The sequence below is a fragment of the Alosa pseudoharengus genome, unplaced genomic scaffold, assembly GCF_046254945.1.
Source record: "Alosa pseudoharengus isolate Yale_2024_CS ecotype anadromous, Long Island Sound unplaced genomic scaffold, YU_APseudo_1.1 YU_APseudo_1.1_scf_9, whole genome shotgun sequence".
NCBI lineage: Eukaryota > Metazoa > Chordata > Actinopteri > Clupeiformes > Clupeidae > Alosa > Alosa pseudoharengus.
Window position 1 is genome coordinate 10,192,154 of NW_027468881.1, and position 19,764 is coordinate 10,211,917.

The 19,764-nt window shown below is 40.8% G+C and overlaps 1 protein-coding gene across 3 annotated transcripts; it reads left to right on the forward strand.

Moving 5' to 3' along the window:
• Positions 1-971: 971 nt before the first annotated feature.
• Positions 972-18,607, forward strand: LOC143115429 (death-inducer obliterator 1). 3 transcript variants are annotated; one of them, XM_076277456.1, is made up of 16 exons: positions 972-1,056; positions 3,248-3,293; positions 3,432-4,291; positions 4,999-5,308; positions 5,519-5,758; positions 5,931-6,114; positions 11,533-11,965; positions 12,268-12,427; positions 12,617-12,733; positions 12,819-12,965; positions 13,048-13,180; positions 13,274-13,763; positions 13,899-14,052; positions 14,269-14,358; positions 14,445-14,640; positions 14,763-18,607. In XM_076277456.1, the coding sequence occupies exons 3-16, from the start codon at positions 3,447-3,449 to the stop codon at positions 18,005-18,007; spliced, it is 6,744 nt and encodes a 2,247-aa protein (XP_076133571.1). In that variant the 5' UTR covers positions 972-1,056; positions 3,248-3,293; positions 3,432-3,446; the 3' UTR covers positions 18,008-18,607. The 3 variants fall into 3 exon arrangements, with proteins under 3 accessions (XP_076133571.1, XP_076133573.1, XP_076133572.1); XM_076277458.1 differs by having other exon boundaries at positions 13,051-13,180; XM_076277457.1 differs by lacking the exon at positions 3,248-3,293 and having other exon boundaries at positions 993-1,056.
• The last annotated feature ends 1,157 nt before the right edge of the window (positions 18,608-19,764 follow it).

The window sequence follows — 19,764 nt, forward strand, 5'->3', positions numbered from 1 at the left end:
GCGCATTCTGTTAACGCAACTTCCGACTTGCTCTTGACATGGTCCATTCAACAGACGGCTTTATAAACTCGATGCCTAGGAATGCAAAAATATACATATTCCCATTAAAATGCAAAGAGGCACTTTATTTTAGCAGCTATGATGGTTCATACTGAATATCCATATTTATTCTGTGTTTTCCTCATAATATATTCTACTAATACACTGTATATCTATATTATTATATTGTTACTGCTACTACATTGCACATATCTGTACATGTTGTTCATACATTGTTCATATCACATAGCCATATTTATTATTAACTGCTAATACACTGCACATATTTATATCTAATTTGTATTACTCTAAACCACCTTCTGTAAAACAACTACATATTACTGTCTACACTGCACTATATTTCTTGTCCTGCCTATGCACCACCTGTCTATACTTTGTAATTTGTATATCACATTGTACTTTTATGCTTTCTTGCACTTCTGGTTAGACGCAAACTGCATTTCGTTGGCTAATGGCACCTTACACCAAAAAAACGTTGACAAGATTTGGGAAAGATTCTTGAAAGATTGTAGCCTAGTCTTGTAACTAATGCCCCATATTCAAGCTTTACTCAAAATACTCTTTCAAGAATCTTTCCCCAAGCTTGTCAAAGTTGTTTGGTGTAAGGAGGCCATTACTTGAACTCTGCACAATGGCAATGAAGTTGAATCTAATCTAATTTAATCTAATTATATTGTAGACCTAACAATATCACCAGCAGTTTGTCAATGGGTCACCATGACAGACCATTTTATTTATAGACTTTGTTTTAGCTGTGGCAATTGTATGTCAGTCAATGGCCAGATTCAGTGCAATCAAAATTCAACCCACTGGGGAAAGATTGAGATTTTGCCAGGGCAGCCTGCCTTCAGGAGTTCCTCCACGCCTTCAGTGTCGCTCCCGCGCAGTTTTCTGTAACCACGCCCACCTATTGGACAAAACAACATGGAAGGCTGATGATAAAGTAACTTAACGTAACTATCCGCATGCAGTAGAGAAACGTTTCAAAGAATAAAAGTAAGTCGACTTCAAATATATAACAACAAACAAGCAAACACACACTTTTTTCCCACGTGGAGCACGTGAGTGCAATGCTTTGTATCTGACCACGAAACTGAGGTGTTTGGTGTGGACTGCCCCACTTGTTCTTAGCTAATTCAGGCTAAGTTAGCTAGCCGGGTAATGGTACTAATGTTATAATCCGAGATCATACAAATTTTTCATACTTCAATATTTTGTCGATTTCGTTGTTTAATTGTTATATTTTACATTCCCACAGCACAGTCATACATTTAAGTATCTAAACAGCTTAACGTGCACATAATGTCTGATTAGCTGTTAGCTGTTTGAGGAAGCTAACTCACTGGTCTCTGCTAGATGATATGTGTTGTTCAGGCTATGTTAGCCAGCTAAATCGGATACCATCCTGAACATGCAAGAGCAGATCAGTAGTGTCGATACGCTTTGGCCCCTGTCTGCCTTGTGGTCTTAGTTTAATTAACACTTTAAGAATAATTCATGACGTTGGTTCCAAAAGCGGGTCAAAATGCCGTAGTCTACAGATGCAGATACAGAAATAGGCCGCGGAATAGGCGAAAACCAGATTAATGTTCTTTTAATAGTATAGTATATATACTTTTTTGATCCCGTGAGGGAAATTTGGTCTCTGCATTTAACCCAATCGGTGAATTAGTGAAACACAAACAGCACACAGTGAACACAGTGAGGTAAAGCACACACTAATCCCAGCTCGGTGAGCTGCCTGCTTCAACGGCGGCGCTCGGGGAGCAGTGAGGGGTTAGGTGCCTTGCTCAAGGGCACTTCAGCCGCGGCCCACTGGTCCAGAGTGCTAAACAGTGGGCCACGGCTGCCCATATTATTATTATTATTATTATTATTAATAAAATAAATAAAGAAATAAAAAAACAACAGGTGATAAAAAAAATATAAAGGATGTAAACTTTGAATCGATTTGCCCTGTAAGTTCTTTTACATTTTTGCCCACCTCTTGCATGCATGCACATGACATTCAAGTTCATAATACGAAGTTTGATTGCATTAAAACATGAGCTTGAGTATTTACGTATATATCTTTGACTGTGTTATAGAAATAAAGCAAACCATGATCTTGATCAAATCAGGCTAGGTATGAATAAATCAACAAATGTCATAGTCTTGAATAATAGCTAAATTCCTCTGAGTTTATGGATTAGTAGATGGCTGTGGGTAATTTCAATTGTGTAGGCTTTCCTGTTGACAGTCTGAAATGGGAGAGTGAGAGAGATCTAGCATTCAAGCTTTATTTTTGCTTTCATTATTGTTTTAGTGTGTAGGTGACAAGTATCAGAATCAAGTATTAAGGCAGTTGAATGACACTTTATATTGCTAGGGTTGTTCTGCATGCATGTTGCATTAATTATTGCTTGGTGAAGAGCATAGCCTGTGTGTGCCATGGGAGAAATTGTGTAAGACTGATTGGGTCTGATCATTTGGCCAAGAATGCATTTCTGCTGTTTCATCTAATGCCTGTTATTAATATGAAATTATAGAATTCAAATAATCTCTAAAAATAACACAAACTCTGCTTAAAGGTGCTCTAAGCGATGCCACACGCTTTTTAGGCTAACATATTTTATGTCACTTACTGCAAACATCACCTAACCAACCGCTAGCAGTCTGTGCCCTGAATATACTGTAAAAAAAGCGATCTCTGTGGACAGCCCAGGCTCCAAAAACGGCAACAAAAACAACCTGGGCAAACCTAGTCCATAAAAACATAACAAACCGTTCCAGCAAATCACAGACGAGATGCGCGTTTAGGACAGTTTCAATTGCACGGGAGCAGCGAGGGAGGGAGGGGAAGGAAGTAGCGAGCTAGCTCTCTGTTTTGTTTGAAAGTCAACAGAAGTGACTTTACCCAGCATCACTTAGAACACCTTTAACAAATCCACACCACCGGGATAAATCTTTGAAATGCATTATCTCCTGTATTGCATTATGTTTGCAGATAGAGCCTTTTGCTGCAAATATTTATTTTTGCTGCAATTTTACTTTGGTCTAGGCTAAAGGGAATCACATTTTGTAAACATTGTTGTGTTGTTGTTACCATGTTTTAACTTTGTGTGCAAAGAAGTTGTAAATGTCACTTATTTAATCAGAGTTGCACAGCGTTACCAGAGTTTATTATCTCCTTGTTCTCTTCCCTCAGACAGAACTTGCTAGTTCTTACAGTTCTAATGACAGCTGTGTGAAAGGTATGCATATGATTGGTCAAAACCTCTTTCATACAAACAGTACGCACAAACATGCATTCACCTGATGTGTTGTTGTAAAGGAATTTACTGTAACTTTGTGGCAGCCTAGAATATGTGGATTTCTTTCTTTGTCTATAGCTTTCAGACTTGAACATGGAGGACGGTCAGGACGGGCCGAGTACAGAACGCACTAAGACCTGGGGTTTTCGGCGCACCACTATCGCCCGTCGGGAGTTCCTGGAAGAGGTTGGAGACCTTATGGAAGACTCCAAACCAGTGCCCTGTCGCCGTGGTGCTCGCCAGCCAAGGGGCAGGGGCAGGGGCCGGGCCAAGCAAGCCACTGAGACCACCCCAACACCGACGAGTAAGCGGGGCAGGGGGAGCAGGAAGAGTTCCCCTAATGCCTCTCTCGCGTCTGTCAGCGCTGAGACCACTACCGAGGCAAACAGTGAGGTTGCAGGCTTACATGCATCAGAAATGTCTGAAGCTGGAGCTGTAAAGACCGTGCCTCCTGAGAACCACCCTTTGAGTGAGGGGACAACAGACAGTGAGGAGATAAGTCTGCATGAGTACGCAGAGAGGCTTAAAAGACGCAAGCTGCTGGAGGACAAAAAGACTGCTGCTAAGGCAGAAGCAGAAGCAAAATCCAAAGCAAATGGTGCAAAAATGATAGAGGTTATACAGATTGAGACGTCAACAGAGGAGGAGGAGGAAGTAGCCATTAGACAAACAGGTAAGCCGTCAGCAAGGTCTTTGGTCAGTGCTGGATCGTTACACCCTGTCTGTTCAAACAACGAAGATGGTATGCTGGTCAAAAGGAGCCAGAAACCAGCCAGAGGTGTGCACAAATCTGCTTCCAAGTTTCCAGACACCGAGGATGAGGAGGGAGAGAGGAAGGAGAATGAAACGGAGGGACAAGGATCACCAGAAGAATGTGAGAGTGAGGACACTGACCCAGATGCTGTGTATTGCATCTGTCGACAGAAACATAACAAAAGGTATGTATGTACCTAACTTTTGAACCAATGATCTTCTGTGTTGGTTATGTATCAAGAATGTCACTCACTTCCAATATAATTGTCTGCCTACCATTATGATCATGCGATGGAAAAAAAGAACAAACTCTAGCTCAACTAATATATGGTACTAACAATAGCAAAGGCTGCAGTGTTTTGTAGTGCCTTTATCATTACACTATGAAGAAAAGATGGACTGGGAAGAGAGGCTATGAAGCCACAACCTGTTGTTGTCACTCAGTAAGGGTGACAGAAAACCAAAATAGTTGAAGGGTAAGCACAAATCAGGGCCTGTTTTAGAAGGCCTTTAACCTAGGGTCAGAGTTCAGGAAAATAGAAAGGAGGCCTAAGTATTACCTGTTTTGGTTATAGGCTCTAGATTGGAGTAAGACATGGGTGGACAATCCAAATTCTAAAATAATTTCACAAGAACTGGTAAAGTTTACATATGGGATCTACTGTATATAGGCAGTGACGCAACAAGTCAGGGTTGTTGCTTCATGAACCAATTTTCAGTCCGGATTGCAATAAAGCTACAAATCTTCAGTATTTCTCGCCTCATCAAGTTGTTCTGAGTTTGAATCAGTTAATTAGGTTTTTCAGTTTGCAAAGTAACACTCTTAAATGTTTAGTCTCTGTATCCACTGTGATCCTTTTGCCTCATTCATGAACTCATGGTGTGCGTTTAGGTTTATGATCTGCTGTGATCGCTGTGAAGAGTGGTTTCATGGTGACTGTGTTGGCATCTCGGAGAAGCGTGGGCGGCTCATGGAGATGAACAGGGAGGACTACATCTGCCCAACCTGTAGCCCCTGCGCAAGTCCTGTACCTGTCCAGACAGTGCAGACTGCCCTCTCTGCTACTGGGATGAGTTCTTCCTCTGAGAGTCTCATGTCATCTGCTTGTGAAGATAGACCCAGTGAAGATAAAGGCATCAAGGGAAAAATTAGAAAAGCTAGCAGCGAAGGAACAAAGAAGAAAATTAAATTATTCCATCCGGTAAAACTGTTACTATTCTCTTGGTGTTTCTTTTACAAATCACACCTGCTAGAGGTAAATGTGGGTAGTGAAATGTGAGAAAAGGGGAAACAAAATTGTTATGTCTTTCCTCAGTATCATGTTATGTTCTTAAAAACAGTGGTTGGAAATCATTTTTGAATGAATGTTTTTTCCATGGGTTAGATAATAACTAGATAAGTTTCCTAACAGGGAGTGACGAGTGCTGTTGTGGAGGAGGAACAGGTTCTCCCAAAATGCATTGGGCCAGGCTGCATTAAGAGTGCTCTACCTGACTCTGTGTACTGCGGCCATGAATGCATCCTCCGACATGCTGCGGTAACCATGAAGTCTCTTTCTGAGCAAAAAACACCCAAGCAGGAGCCTCTACCACCACAGGCTCACCCCACACCAAAAGCACTCAGTAAACCAACCATTCTCTCAGCACTAAAGGTAATCTATAGTCCTGTTGTTTAGGGTGACTGGGGTTACATCTTGTTTGTTAATTTTAGGAATATGATTAGCTTGTAGGTGGTTGCTTTTCTGAACCACTCTTTCAGTTATGACATGAAATGGACCACACGTTGTGGCTTTTGTGTTGATGACTGTCCATGCTTGCCTCCAGGCGCAGATGAAGCCTCTTCTCGGGAAGGTGGCCAGGAAGAGGTCATCTGGAGGACAGCAAAGAGAGGGGGAGGATCATGGTGCAGTTAAGGAGAAAGAGGCTGCTGTGCTGCCCAGCACCCAAACTGAGGCAGTGAGGGCACAGCAGGCTTCTGCCATAGACTCGTCAGTTTTTTACAAGTCCAGTACGTATCGCCAAATGGTTCCCAAACCACACACTTACAGATGCTTTCTGTCCGAATCACTTACATTTTATTTGACAGCTCTTAACTACATTTGTTTGATTTCATATGACAAATTCATTAAGTAGACACACAGCACTTAGAATTTACAACAAAGGTAAATGGCCTTCACATTTCTGGCAAGTAAGGTTATATATGAAAATATGCATCCACCCATAACAAAACACTGCATATAACCGAAGACAAAAACAGGTAAGTACTCCTCTGGCAGGCTACCTATTATACATTTTAACTCCTCAGGTAAGTATTTATTAAAGCTTGATAACGGACTGTCTTGTCAAGTACTCAGATACACAAACCACCAGCCTTGGCTTTGTGGCAATAAAATTATGTACATTTTGAATATGAAAAGGTCATCTATCCTCTGTTTGAAGCAGTGGATTGAGGGCATCTTTTATTTCTGTCATGCAGATTTTTACTAATATGAATGTGCATGATCAAATATGGCACATTATCATGGCTTTGAACTTTTGGTAAAAGGACACATTTGCCTCATATATATTTTATAAGGTTTGTTTGCTTTCAAATGTGATACACGTTTATCTTTCAAAATTCATAACAATAGGAGTTAAGAGTTACAAGTTTATCTTTCAGAATTCATGCCAATAAGTGATTATGAGTTAGTTCAACAACTGGCAAAATAGGAGCTGGCAAAACCCCTACAATATCAGTTCTGCATAGGCTAGCTATCTCCACACTCACACTTCCAAAGTGACAGCCATCTCTGTCAACCAGTTATTTTGTGCATTACACGTTAATGGGATGATATCCTAATGGGACAAATTTAGACTTAAGTGTCTTCTGACAGAATTTTACTGGATTCTGTCAAAACTGCAACATCAAAAGTTGCAATGAATGCCATCAATAATTATATGATTGGTTTGTTGACTTGCTCTCACAGATATATTGTGCCATATAATCGACATGACTATCCCATAAGTGCATAGTCAATTCATATGACGATATGAAATTAATAATAAAATATTAGTAGATAAAATCACAAAAATGCAACTACTTAACGCAGTTCCAAAATAACATTGAACTCTGACAATGTAACTAGCACATGCAAAAATTCTGGGTTCAATGTCAAAGTCTCACTAACTAACATGGAAAATGCAAAGTGGTAAGTCATTCCAAAACAAATGTCTGTAAAAACAGTACTTTAAGTCTGGCTATTCCACACTGAAGAAAGCTCAACCTGTGGTGCCTTAGGTGATAAAGTTCTTTGCCGTCACCTCGTCTTTTATTTTGACACATGTACACCCTCTTGTGCATCAGCCCTTGCATGATTTCTTCAACTGACAGTACTGTTCAGACAGAAGTCAGGAACATTTCAGAATCTGGAATCCTTTTGAAATGCTGACATTTAGAAGCTCATTGTAGAATAATTTCTATGTGATGTAATACTTTTGAAATTAGTCCACCACTATCATCTGTCTAGTATTTTATACATCAGCTATGATATACCACTGCCTCATTAGATACCATAGAGTAGGAATGTAAAAGAAATGTGGTCTTGAAACTTTAGGAACCTTTTACTAATGATGTTTTGGCACATCGGACAATGTAGCAGCTCAGTGCTATAATGCTCAATATTGAGCACAGTCAATACATCGGCATACCCATCACCAGAATCTAAGACTCGACTTTAGATATCAAAATAGGTCACATCTGATGAGGTGTGTGTGTTTTGTTTGTTTGTTTGTTTTGGGGGTCCTGGGTGCAGAAAACTAAGAAGTAGACTCCCAACCCTACCTCTGATTGGGTCTGACCCCAATCCTGGCTTACACCAAACCGATTCTCAATTGATAAGGTCTGGACACTCTGAAACTGAAATTGCACATTATGCTCATACTGTATACCTAAGTGGTGCCAACTGTCCTGTCCTATAAAGCCAGCCCCATTTTTAGCCTTTATCTGAAAAGATAGTGTAGAAATGTCAGGAAATGAGAGGGTTGGGAAATGAGTTTGGTAAATGACCTCGGGCTCAAACCTGGGTCCCTGTGCGTACTGATCGTGGTAGAGATGCCGACTCTACCCCTGTGCTACGACTCCCCTATTCTCACCTTTTTTACCTTTTTTACCTTTTACCTGTTTGCATCCCTGGTTACGGTTTTTAAGGTAACTGGCATCAAGTCTGCAGCTATCAGTATTTCTTTCCCTAGTTTTCCTTGCACACAATTTTGTCTGTACACTATGGAATGGTGTGTAATTCAATACCACACTGTCCCATGTGTGTCTCGGCCGTAACACAACTTTGGTCCGCATCTGATCATCTTTCAAGTTTGTTTTGCACTGAAACCTCAGTTTTCCCACACTGTGGACAACTGGACTTCATGCAGTTTGCCTCAAAGTTGATTCTCTTCCCCCAGTTGCATTGTGGATCTACACAAAATATCCTCATGATTTGATATAAATAGAATTTTGAGGGGAAATAACTGCAAAAAAATTGTAAAATGTAGGTAGTTTCACAAGAGCACATAGCAGTTGTGAGCACACATTTCACAACAGAGGGGGAAAAAAGTTTTTGTGGGGGGTAAATCAATCTGTTTTTGTATGGATGAACAGCAAAGCAGAAAAAGACAAACCCTTATCTGTGTCAGACATGGCAAGCAGTAATTGTGACTGACATGTGGAGGTACACTTACCTGACAACAGCTGACTGTGAAGAGAGGAATTTGCTGTCAATGTGGATGAAAATCCATTTCACCTTGCCCCTTATTTACATTATCCACACACCACTATTGTCAATAGTAGGCTATTTCAAAAACATCACTGACACTGAGTTGGATCGACTTCCGCTACATGGACATCATGTTTGGAAACCCAGTCGAGGCCTGGAACATTGCCTGATACAAAAGAGCTAACCTGTTGGACCCTTATGAAAAGAAAAGAAAAGGAATACTCTCAAGAATTACATACATATGCCATAAAGAAAATGGAGAAGCAAAATTGACTTAAAAGGGTTAGGGTTAGTTGTAGGTGTGAAGTATCAGGTTGACTGATACCATAAAGTGGAAGTGCCCACAAAACCCCCACAGGATCAAACAAGTGAGTGACTATGCACACAACTGATTTTCCCTGAAATGAACAGTCATTGTCAGTGGAGCCTGGCCTGCACGTGTGGAATGTCACCAGATGTCAGTGTGTCTCATGAGGACACCTTGGACAGTGATTTCTTCAGAAAGATGAGATGGTTTCCAAACAATTCATGCCAGAGAGAGAGCTTGTGCTTAGAATTCCATACACATGCCCCCCTCCACACACACACACACAAACAAGATGTATGTGTACACGCACTCACTTTGAGGAACTTTTTTGTGTTTTGTTAAACCAACATGCACCAGCACTGGTGTTACATTCATTGTTTTAATTACTTCTCCACAACTGCGGGAATGCCACTTCACAGATACAATTAAAGGGCCGCACAGAATTATTATTCGTGATTGCCACCTAGTGTCCAATGCTGGAACAACCAATTTTAGGAATGTGGAAATTTATAACATTTGCCAGCCAGGCTTATGTTCACTAATGGGTAAAGCACATATCAAATAGGTCATTTTTAGGTTACCTTTTTTGCATGTTATAGTCAGCAAATTCAGATGTGATCCCCATGTAAAACTTAACACATTTGTTGAATTATGTTAGTTTTTTTTTTTTTTTTTAATTTTGAAGATAGTCAGCAATATCATAGTTTACTCGTCATCACATTTTTGTATTGATTTTTACAGAAGTACTACCAAGCAAACATGCTTAATCCAAGCACATAGATGTGTACACGGCGGTTATTTTCTTATTTTGAAATCTCATGACACTTGGAGAAGTCCAAGGGTTGGTGAAAAGTAGACAGACAAGAATCTTTGTAAATACTGTGGCATGCCAGAATACCTGAATACCTGTGGGATTTAAATAGCTTTGCTCCCTGTTTCTATAGTCTGGTAACAGGCACTGGATCAACAAAATGTCACTATATAGCCATAACTAACATATTCAGAAACCTACCCATAAATCCCTTTCTGAGATGCATATCAAATGGTGACAGCAAACTATACACTTCTGTGCATTCATAATTTGTACTGTCTAATCTTCAGTATTTCTTTTCACTCTTGAACGCATCTATCTACTGTCTCTTGAATCAGCAAAATCTGGTGACAACACTTTACTGCGTATTTGGCTGCATAGTTAGATCAGTGAGAGCAGGGATGGATTACTGCACGGGCCCAAGGGGTCAGGGGGCCCTGAAGCCCAAGCCTTTGCATGGAATCATTGCCTCAATATCAACAAATCAGGATGTAGGCTATGAATCTAATTGGATTAAAGTATTGGCCATCCCCAAAATCCACCAGAATACAGGAAATCACATCATACAAATAAAAAAAAATTCTGCACATTTCGTTTGTTAATATGAGTGCTGTTCCTTAAAATTAAGAAATTAACTGTGAAGGCAGAGGTCATCTAGTAGCGAGCTAGCGCTCGGTTTTGTTTGAACGTCAACAGAAGTGACGTTACCCCGCCATCGCTGATACAACCCTTAAGCTTTAAGTGAATACTTTTGGAAGTATCGGTCTTGTAACAGGGTTTAAATGCAGTTGTTTACTCAATTTGAGAGAATATACAAGTCCATGTTCAATACTAAGCCCGTCGGGGTAGTCACTGCTTGTGTACAAAGCCGCATCAACCGTCCTCGGTCTGTCATTAAATAAATCCTGCCCCATTTTTAGCCTTATTTTCTCCCATTTTTTCATGAGCTGAAGCAAAATGTCAGCTTTCATATGTATACAAAAGGCTTATTTCTCAGTATTTTACATAAATGTCTTTAAATCTGTATTTGTCAGTGGCTGACATAATCCATCCACCCAACGTGTGTGACATCAAAAGATGCTGATGAAAAATCATGTGATTATTACACAGAAGTGCCTTGGCCCGGTCATGTGCGGTTTTATGACACAATGCAATGCCACACATGTCACACGTTTGGGGGGTGCGGGGCATGCAATTAGCATGCTGACTGCAGGAATGTCCACCTGGGCTGCTAGCTGTGAACAGAATGTAAAGGTGAAGTGCTCACTAATACGAATCTTCAGAAATGTAAGTGAAATAAGCCTTTTGGGTGTATGGAAGAAGTCCTTAATCGTTTATTTCAACTCATGAAAAATGGGAGCAGAAAATAATATGTTGCCTTAATATTTCTGTTGAGCAACATGTTTGGACAGGTACTTCTGATACAAAATTTAACTTTTTCCAATTTATTTTTTATTCATTAATGAATGCATTAATTACTTTTAAATATCACAAAGCAGTAAATCTGAATTTGGTGTTTTGTGGTGCCATGAGGTTTCCTTTTATTTTGTTTTCCAACAGATAAAAAAACAGCTCAGAATGTAGACAGTAAAACAGAAAGAGATGACCTTGGGAGATCCAAATCACCCTCAGAGGTGACGGTCAAACCAGGACACACCGCATCTCCACCTGCAAACCGGACCATACAGGCAGATTTCAATCTGCTGCCTCTGAATTCCAAACCAACAGTACAGTTGGCTTCAGACTCTGACTTGACCACGTCCAGACAACAACCTACGGCTGCACATAGCATCAGCAAGTCTCTACTGCCCAAAAATTCACCTGAACAGTCACCTCCCTCCACATCCTCCTCCCCTACATCTGTCCCAGTCACAGCATCCGGATCTCAGCAGGAACCTCAGGTCCCCCAAATGCCGTCAGAGCAAAAGCTGAAGCCTAACATCCAGATCAGGCTAAATATCCGCCGCTCCCTCACTGAGATTCTCTGGAAAAGGTAAGAGAACTCTGAAAACATATAAGATGCCCTATTCTTCACCTACCTATCTTTCAATGTTTCTATGACTCCTTAACATGGAAATAAAAAAACAATAACATCAGAGAAGAAATGTTGCCAACACATTCATACCGTTACATATGCATATACACTAGACAAGGTAATTTAAAGTTTGGAAAGTGCTTCATAGTTACTGAATGCATTTGATTCCATGACCTGGTTTGTTAATCAAACCCAATGAACATTGCAGCAATCATTAGAATCGTGTTACAATTTAACCTCCTTTATATTACTTTTATCAGGGTAAATGACAGTGATGATTTAGCATTGTCAGAAAGTGAAGTTGGGAATTTGGCCGTGAACATTGAGAAGGCGATATACAACATGTACCTTTCAACTGATGGTAAATACAAGAACAAGTACAGGTTGATCATGTTCAACCTGAAAGATCCCAAAAATAAGGTCAGTTTAGTACTGCTTTTGTTTATATTTTGTTTATGCTAAACAGTGAACTGTGTTGTATTATGTATGTAACTGGACCATAACAGGGAATGTAATATTTCAAAATGTATATTGTAGAATTCTAATGGTTGTTTAGGTGTAGACAAAGCGTTTCATTATCACTGATAAGACATTTATTTTAATTTTCAGGTGCTGTTCTATCAGGTGATCAAAGGAGAAATCTCACCATCAAAGCTAACCAGACTAAGTCAAGATGAGTTACAGGCCAGGGAACCATCATCTCCAAACGTCAGTGTACCGCCTGAGGTAAATTGCCATCCTTAGAGGAAAAAGTTTGTTTGGCTAGTGATGGCCTTGCCTTTGATTGCGATCTCTCACCATTTATTGCTAGGCTCACCAGAGCAGTCCTGAGATGAGGCAGATAAAGCAAGATGTGAAAGAGGAGTCGCCCCCTAGTGGTGTAACAGAGAAAACCACACAATTGTCTTCTGTAGCAGCATGCAAGTCAGAGGACTCACCACTGCCCTCCACACCCTCTGTGAGTGTATCTCTCTCTCTCTTTCTCTCTTATTCCTACTCTTTTGATCCAGTTACACTGTAAACACTGTGTATGTTTTCAGCAGTATTCTGGAATCAAGCTAAATCAACCAACCAAAATGCCGTCAGTTCCAGACTTCATCAGCAGTATGCTGAAGGATACAACATCAGAGCACAAAACCCATCTCTTTGATCTGAAGTGCAGGATATGCACAGGTAAGAAAATTACCCAAAAATCAAGAATACTCTAAATATTGCTGATTTTACAAACAACACACCTCTTCCATGTTTTTTATTGGCCATGTATAGGTCAGATATCAGCTGATGATATTGATGAGCCTGGAGCTAAGAGGCTGAAGAAATCTGAACCAGAGGAGAAGCAGGAGACATCACACAAGGAGAGGCCTCCTAAGATGAGCCGTGGCACAGAGAGAAGGACAGCACCCATCGTGCCACGTGTCAAATCGCCAGTTATGGAATCTCCAGCGTCCCCTGTGCCAGAGGACATTCCAGACGCTGGGGAGGAGTCGTCAGACTTCACCCCCATTGTTATACCTGAGGTGTCCATTGTGTCCATCACCAGACAGGATCCGCGCACTGCTGGATTCCGTCCTGCTGTTAAACCCAGCGTACACCAACCACCGATCGCTCCATCCCCACCCACCACACCTGTAATCAGTGCGCCCAAACCAGTCAAACCACCACTTCCTCCACCGCCACCTGTTGTCCCGAAATCTATCCTGATGAAACCCACTGGATCATCTGTCAGATTGTACTCTACCTCCCGGACACCCACAAGGTGTTTGCTCTCACACTGTCTTCATAACAAAAAAAATCTAAAAGTGTATAATTGCCAATTTACTGTATGGTCCCTTTGACTCTGTATACTTGCAAACAATGTTTATGATCTTCCTTGTTTACGTTTTTTAATCAGCGTGGTGTCTTCTCAACCTCCTCCGGACAAGGACACACGTCATTTTCTACTAAAGCAGGAGACTATATGGAAAGGATTTCTGAACATGCAAACAGTTGCTAAATTTGTCACAAAGGGTTACCTGGTTTCAGGATCCTCAAAATACCTGAATGAGGTTAGGCCACAATTCATTATTTCATTTGTTGATTTCGTTCATTTGAAGGTTTCTCTTTTTCTCACATAGAAAATTCAACATATACTGATATGGATAAATTGAAATTGATTAATACAATTTAGATTAATGAGATTACACAATATAGTTTTTACATTTTATGTCAGTATGTGTCTCTGTAGAAAGTATACATTATCAACAAAATGTCATGTCATTTAGGACATACCCGACACTATTCACATCGGGGGTCGGATATTGCCTCAAACAGTGTGGGAGTATGTGGAGAGAGTAAAGGCATCTCCCTCTAAAGTAAGTGCACCAATTTTTGCTCTCTAGCTGTTTTCATCAACACTTTCTGAACACTGTTGTAATACATTCTCTTCCCTTAATTTCAGGATTTGTGTTTGATCCGTTTCCAACCAGCGACGGATGAGGAGGAAGTGGCATATGTGTCTCTTTTTTCGTATTTCAACAGTCGCAGGCGTTTTGGTGTGGTTTCCAACCACTGCACGTACATCAAGGACTTCTACCTCATTCCTCTTGGAGCTCATGAATCTGTCCCCTCACTACTTCTGCCACTTGAGGGACCAGGTAGACACTGAATCTCCCAATTTAGGCTTTCAACCTTGTTATTGGTTTTCACTGTAATTGACAGAAGCTGTATTTAGTAACAGGCACATTTTTAAATTGCTGTTTCATTTTGTCTTTCACAGGTTTTGAGCAGAAGCGTCCAAATCTGCTGCTTGGCCTGGCTGTATGTCAGAAACCAAAGCCACCTGAGGCTTTGAAAGAAGAGGCTAATGAAACGAGAGTTAAAACACTGATTGCTTCAGAATCGTCTGATGGTGGTTTTCCTACTGCAAAATCAGCCATCACTAGTGCGAAACCGAATGACTGGCAACCCTATGATCCGGAGATCCCAATTAGCACAACGCCCCCTGGATCTCCAGACTCCTCCTCCTCAGGTTCTGTGTCATCTCCGTCTGATTTAGCCCATACTGTCCTGTCCATCATTAAAGCACCTACTGCTGCCAGTTCTAAACCAATAAGTAACTCAGATCCCTCTGTATCAGCTGACAAAAATCCCTTGCAAACCATTCTTAAAACTTTGTTTGGAAGGAAGGAGGAACCTTCTGCCAATGCAATGGACTCACCTAAACAAAGCTCCTCAGTAGACATCAAATCCCCAGCCCCAAATACTGCAGAGGTTGATCTGATTGTTCAAAAGTATGGACATATTTCCACAGATACACCAATAGAGAATATTGAGATAAGCAAAGATGATGATAGACCATATGATCCAGAAGAAGAGTATGAGCCAGAAGTTGAGTATGATCCAGAAGTTGAGTATGGGATGTTAAATCAGACCAGCACAATCCCAATGATGAAGAAGATAGATAATGATGATGATCGACCTTATGACCCAGAGGAGTATGATCCAGCAATGGGTTATGATAACCCCATAAGTCCAGTCAAAACATTTGAAGATAAAACTGTAGCACAGCAGCCCACAATCGAGGATGATGTTGCCTATGACCCAGAGGACAGCACTTTCTTTGAAGAGATGCAAGCTGACCTCGCTGGAAATTCAGTTGGAGCCAGTGGCACAGTAGTATCTGAACAGCAGAGAATGCTGCTGGAATTGAACAAGCAGATTGAGGAGCAAAAACGTCAGCTTGAGGAACAAGAAGAAGAATTGTCTCGGCAAAGAGCAGCAGCAGGGATGTCAATGGCTCACTTTTCTGTCTCAGATGCTTTACTTTCTCCTCCTAGAACTTCCTATCTGTCAAACTGTGATTTGTTACAACTTGCAGAAAAGCAGACCATAGATACTGTTGATAGGCCAGTTATTAATCAGAGGAGGGACCCACGGCAGAAAAGAGAATCTAGGTGTGTAGATAATAAGCCAGTGGAGAGTGAGCATGGTAGCAAAAATACCCCTTTAGGATCATCAAAGTCAGAAGACATTCAACCAGAGAAGCACCCATTAACGACTGATATACAGACAGCTAAACAAGGGACTCCAGTATCTACTGAGAACAAAACAAGCACAGAGAAAACAAAAACAAAAATGTCATCTACTGAGAAAGTAGATGAAATAGTTAGAGCTGGCAAACGTGGTGTTAAAGAGTTTACAAAGACAGATACACATACAAAAGCAAATAGTCTTAAAACAGAGACACGAGAGCAATCTGGTGATGCTCCTCGTCATTCACATAGGTCTGGCTGTAAATCACGCCGAAAATCCCCAAGAGATAGTAAAGATGTGTCACCAAGGAAAAGGCAACGTTCAAGTGATAGTCATGAAGTCAAGCCCTCCCAACCATCACCAGTCAGTATCAAACAAAGTGAAAATGACAAGCATCATGACCAAGAACAGTTTGAGCACAGAGGTTCGAACATTTCATTGAGTAAACAAACAAGTAGAGGGCAACCGAGATGGGAAGGACGAAGAGAATTTGGGACAATTTCAGACGTGGCACAAAGAGGTGCCAGCTTTTCTGCTCCAGAGGATAAGTTCAAGGAACGAGGTTCCGGTCAAAACACAAGACCAAGAGGACCCCCTTCAAGACAGTTCAGTGACCCCGATTGTCAAACACAGCACACTTTCGATAGACCATTTCACTCAAACCAGTATGATGGACCTCATCCACCAATGTATCACCCAGGACCAAGAGGACCATTTGGACAACCCCCTCAAGGACTGTTTGAAAACAGAGGCCCCAGACCTCCAGGATCTGGACCACCAGGGCCTCCTATCAGGCAGTTTAATGTCAGCCATGGTCCCAGGATGCCGAATGTTGATGCTCCATGGAGATCAAACAATAACAGCGACTTTAATGATTGTCACTCTTTTCATGATGATGACAAACCTGCTCCCCCACACATGTTCAGAGAAAATCATGGAGACTTTTCTTTCGGTGGTGCCCCCACTGAGCAACCTGAAATGCATAGGGGCGGAGATTTAGAATGGGGCAAGCAGAGAACACATTTTACTCCAAACAGATTTGACCAGCAGCATGGACGTAATACTCCAGAAAGGGTTGGGCCAGGGTTTTGCGGATCAGGCCCTAGTGACAACTACAGAAACAGAGAAATTATCAAGAATAGGAGTGCTTCTTTCCCTGGTCCCCCAGATATGTCTTTAGATCCAAGAGCACCTTTGCATCGTTTTCCAAAATCAGGTTCACCTCAACACAAACAAACCTTCGAAGAGCAAAGTCCTCATCATTTTGATCACCACAGCCCAAGAGACTGCCCCCCGTTTCCCAGACCAAGAGATCCCGCTTCAGGACCATTTTTAGGGAATAAAGGCCAACCAAGCTTGTGCTCGGACAAGCCAGATCGTCAGTCTGATGCACTGCCTCGACGACACTCTGGCCCTTTGCTACCGACCCCTCCAGGGGGTCCCACCGGACCATTTAATCCCACAATGCAACATCCTCCTCAAAGCCTAGAAAACCCTTGGCCACCACAAAACCCACCTGGAAGAACAGGTTTTGACAGAGAGACTTCTGGATCAGATAATGCAAAAAATCCCAGAGAGAATAAGGACCCCTCACCCTACCACTCACATGAAAACGCCAGAGATCGGTCAGAAGAGAGGAGGATGTCTGATGGCAGCTTGCCTAGACAGAGAGACAGGAGGCTGTGGCCTAGGGAGCAAGGCTGGAAAAGGTCTCTCTCTAGAGGGAGAGGGGTTGATAAGGGTAAAGGAGGAGAGTCAGGAGAGAGTGATGGTGAAACAAGGAGGCTAAAGGGTGGACAAGATCGAGATTACGCCAAGAGAGCGAGAATAAGAAACAGGCACCAGGACCGTGAAAGAGATTCTCACAGTAGTAGTCAAGAGGACAGGAACCAATCTTGTCATGAGAGAACAGGAAGGAGAGGACAAAACGATGGGGGGTTTAAAGGCTTTGGTAGAAAAGGGAGCAGAGGTAGAGAAAGAAATAGATAAAGATCTTGAGTTACAAAGACAGATCATGGGAGAAGCCAAGATATAACAAGAGCATTGTAGAAGTTAATGCTGTTTTGTCATACATTTAAATATCAGTTGATACCTCTTGAGTTCTTCACCTCTTGTGTACACATTTTATAACATTGATTCTTTAAAGATGCCTGTTTTGTGTCAGACAAGTTGCAATAATAATGCATTTGTGAAAAGAAATTAGCAGCACCAAACTATTGTGCAGTGAACAATATGCAAGATTAAAAATGAAACTGTTGCATACAGAATCAATGTACCTTTTATGTTGACCATTTATGTGTAATTTGCAGACTACTTTTGTTCTGTTCTTCATCTTTATAGTCAATTTTCAAACTAAGAAAAAGTACATGTTTTATTTGTACTTTCTATGAGGAAGTGTTATAAACCATACTGGTTTAATTTGGTTTGTTTAAAAGTGTTTTGTCTATTGGATATACTGTAGTTCATGTGGTTCATGAAAATAGTTTTATAGGGAGCCAAAACATTACTAGCTTTGAACATTATGCTTTACTTTGTGTCCTCTAGAAATCAGAGAACTCATTGCTGAAAAATAAAACATTTAATAAATGATTAATGGTCTTTCTCCACTGTCTTCTTATCTAGGCCGTTATTATTCCGCATACACTTACCTGAAGATGAAAAAAAAATAATAATATTTCTGACTGAAATTACACAATTAATATTAATTTGCCTGATAACATGGTGAACTCAAACTGATCTGCACATCCGTACATCTGTTTTCTTGCATTGTTTTCCAAATATGGTATCAAACTTGTAACTTTTTACTGCAAGATCCGGAACTCTGAAAGCAACATTCACGTCATCACCTCAATAAAGTTACTCCTTTCGCCTCAGCAAGAAGTGACAGTTGGGTTATTTTCATCAGATGGTATAATACTGACAAACACCTTGATTTTTTTTGCTGTTCGTGAATTTAATCACCTTGATTTATTTATTCCGTCCAAAAGTGTCTGCCAGGTAAGGCTTTCATGTAGGCATCACCGATTGGTTCTCAAGTGTCATTTTAATTTCTGTTTACAAACAGAGCCATCTTTGCTAAATTTAACTGAGGGGATTTGCAAAATGTGTTGCTGCTGGTCGTCATAGCTTTACCATTTGCTAATAATAGCTAGCTTGCTAACCATTAGTACAGTTGTATGTAAATTCTGGTTGTCCTGGTGTTTATACGGCTGTTTTTGTGTAAGTTAGTTAAATTAACGTTACAATGCATGTACGTATAGATTGGTTGATGTATTTAATGTTATTCAATAAGTAAGAATTCTCATAAGTCTGGTGACAAAACTCCAACTTGATGCTCGTGTTGACTCGACCTCAGCTGCTGGTTTTCCACTGAGGTTAGCTTTTGCGCGAGGCTCTTTGTGGAGCGGGAAAATTAATTTGAAGAGATAACGTTAATGTTTAACTTGCTCAGGTAGCAAGGGTCATAGAACAAAGATCAATTAGGACTATCGAAAAATGAAAAGTCTGTCAAAAACAGACTTGAGAGGATTGGTGACTAACTTAGATTGGGTAGTGCTAACATTCACTTATCTAAGTTGACGTTAACTGAAGTAGCTGCTATCTGCTAACAGTAATGTTAACCAGCTAAGATAACGTCAAGCTTTGGTTAACCTTAGATACTACTGTCCAAGTAAGTTATTTAACTTTGACGTTAATCTTATATCAGGGATAGCATTAATGTACTGTTAGCTGGCTAATGTTGACAT